Genomic DNA, 1,700 nt, shown 5'->3' on the forward strand with positions numbered 1-1,700 from the left:
ACATAAAGTTATTTGTTCCTTTTGTGATGAAAAACAAATACCATCAAATCTTTATGAATTTCTTCTCTTCAATGAAGTGTATTCTTTTCATAATTACTTGTTATATGTGATAATGAAACAATCCATATCAATCTTATTGAATTGTAAATTTACTTCATTACTTCATGATTATTTTCATTTGGCTTTAGTTAAATTTCTTTAACCATTTTTATCATAACTTTTCATAATACTAATTCTTTGTATATCATTCAATTCCAATTTGTTTGTTACTATCATCTTCCATTTCTTTATTAAATTTATATTTCTTTTTACATTTATTCTTATCACAACCCAATAAATTCATTGAAATAACTTGTTTAATTAAACAATGACACAAGACCCTTCATTCTTAAAATATATATTTCTTAAAACTTCATTCTTTTTTAACCCTTCTGAACATCCATCAAAACAGTTATTTCCTAACTTACTAATTGATGAAGGTATATCAACTTCTTTTAATGATGAACATCCATAAAAACACCAATTTCCGATTTTACTAACTGATGATGGAATAGTAACAGATGTTAATGATTTACATCCATAAAAACACCAATTTCCGATTTTACTAACTGTTGTTGGAATATTAATTGATTTTAATGATTTACATTCTCTAAAGCAACTGTCTCTTATTTCACTAACAGATGTTGGAATATCAACTGATGTCAATGATGAACATTCTTTAAAACATTCATACCCTATTTCACTAATTGTTGGTGGCAGATTAACTGATTTCAATGATCTACACTTACTAAAACAGTAATTTCCTATTTCACTAACAGATGATGGTATGTCAATTGATGTTAATGAATAACACAAATTAAAACAACCTTCTCCTATTTTACTGGTTGTTGATGGAATACTAATTGATATTAATGATGTACATCCATCAAAACACCATTCTCCTAATTTAGTAATTGTTAGTGGTAAATTAATAGATGTTAATGATGAACATTCTTTAAAACAATGATACCCTATTTCACTAATTGGTGTTGGTATATTTATTGTTGTCAATGATGAACATTCTTTAAAACAACTATCTCCTAATTTAGTAATTGTAGTTGGAAGAGTAAATTCGTTAATATCTTTCTTTTCAATGAGCTTTCTATTGATTTCGTTTAGATTATTTGGTATTTCAAAACTAATTAACACTGGTTCATTCATAAATATTCTTTCTTTACTTATGAATTTCAAGTCATCTATATCCATATTGTTTAATGATGAACATCTATAAAAACAATTATATTCTATTTTACTAACTGATGATGGTATATTAATTGACGTTAATGACTTACATTCATAAAAACATTCATACCCTATAACACTAACTGATAGTAGTAAATTAATTGATGTTAATGATGTACACCAACAAAAACAATAATTTGGTATTTCACTGACACTAGTTGGAATGTTAATTGATGATAATGATGAACAACTACTAAAACACGTGTTCCCTATTTCACTAACACTAGTTGGAATGTTAATTGACTTTAGTGTTGAGCAGACTCTAAAACAATTATTTCCTAATTTAGTAATGGCTAATGGTATATTTATACTAGTTAGTACACAAGAATATTCAAAACATTTATCTCCCAAGTGATTTAACTTCTGATGGTATTGTAGTTCCGGTATGTATTTCTATCATAATTTGTGTATTCTATATG

The 1,700-nt window shown here is 26.1% G+C and overlaps 1 protein-coding gene across 1 annotated transcript; it reads right to left on the reverse strand.

The window, feature by feature from the left end:
* Positions 1-360: 360 nt before the first annotated feature.
* EDI_122800 (uncharacterized protein) lies at positions 361-1,245 on the reverse strand (the record flags this gene model as incomplete). The annotated part of the gene is made up of 1 exon (XM_001734784.1): positions 361-1,245. The coding sequence occupies one exon, from the start codon at positions 1,243-1,245 to the stop codon at positions 361-363; it is 885 nt and encodes a 294-aa protein (XP_001734836.1).
* Between the last annotated feature and the right edge of the window lie 455 nt (positions 1,246-1,700).

This window comes from Entamoeba dispar, genomic scaffold, assembly GCF_000209125.1.
Source record: "Entamoeba dispar SAW760 scf_1105229458599 genomic scaffold, whole genome shotgun sequence".
NCBI classification, from domain to species: domain Eukaryota; phylum Evosea; order Mastigamoebida; family Endamoebidae; genus Entamoeba; species Entamoeba dispar.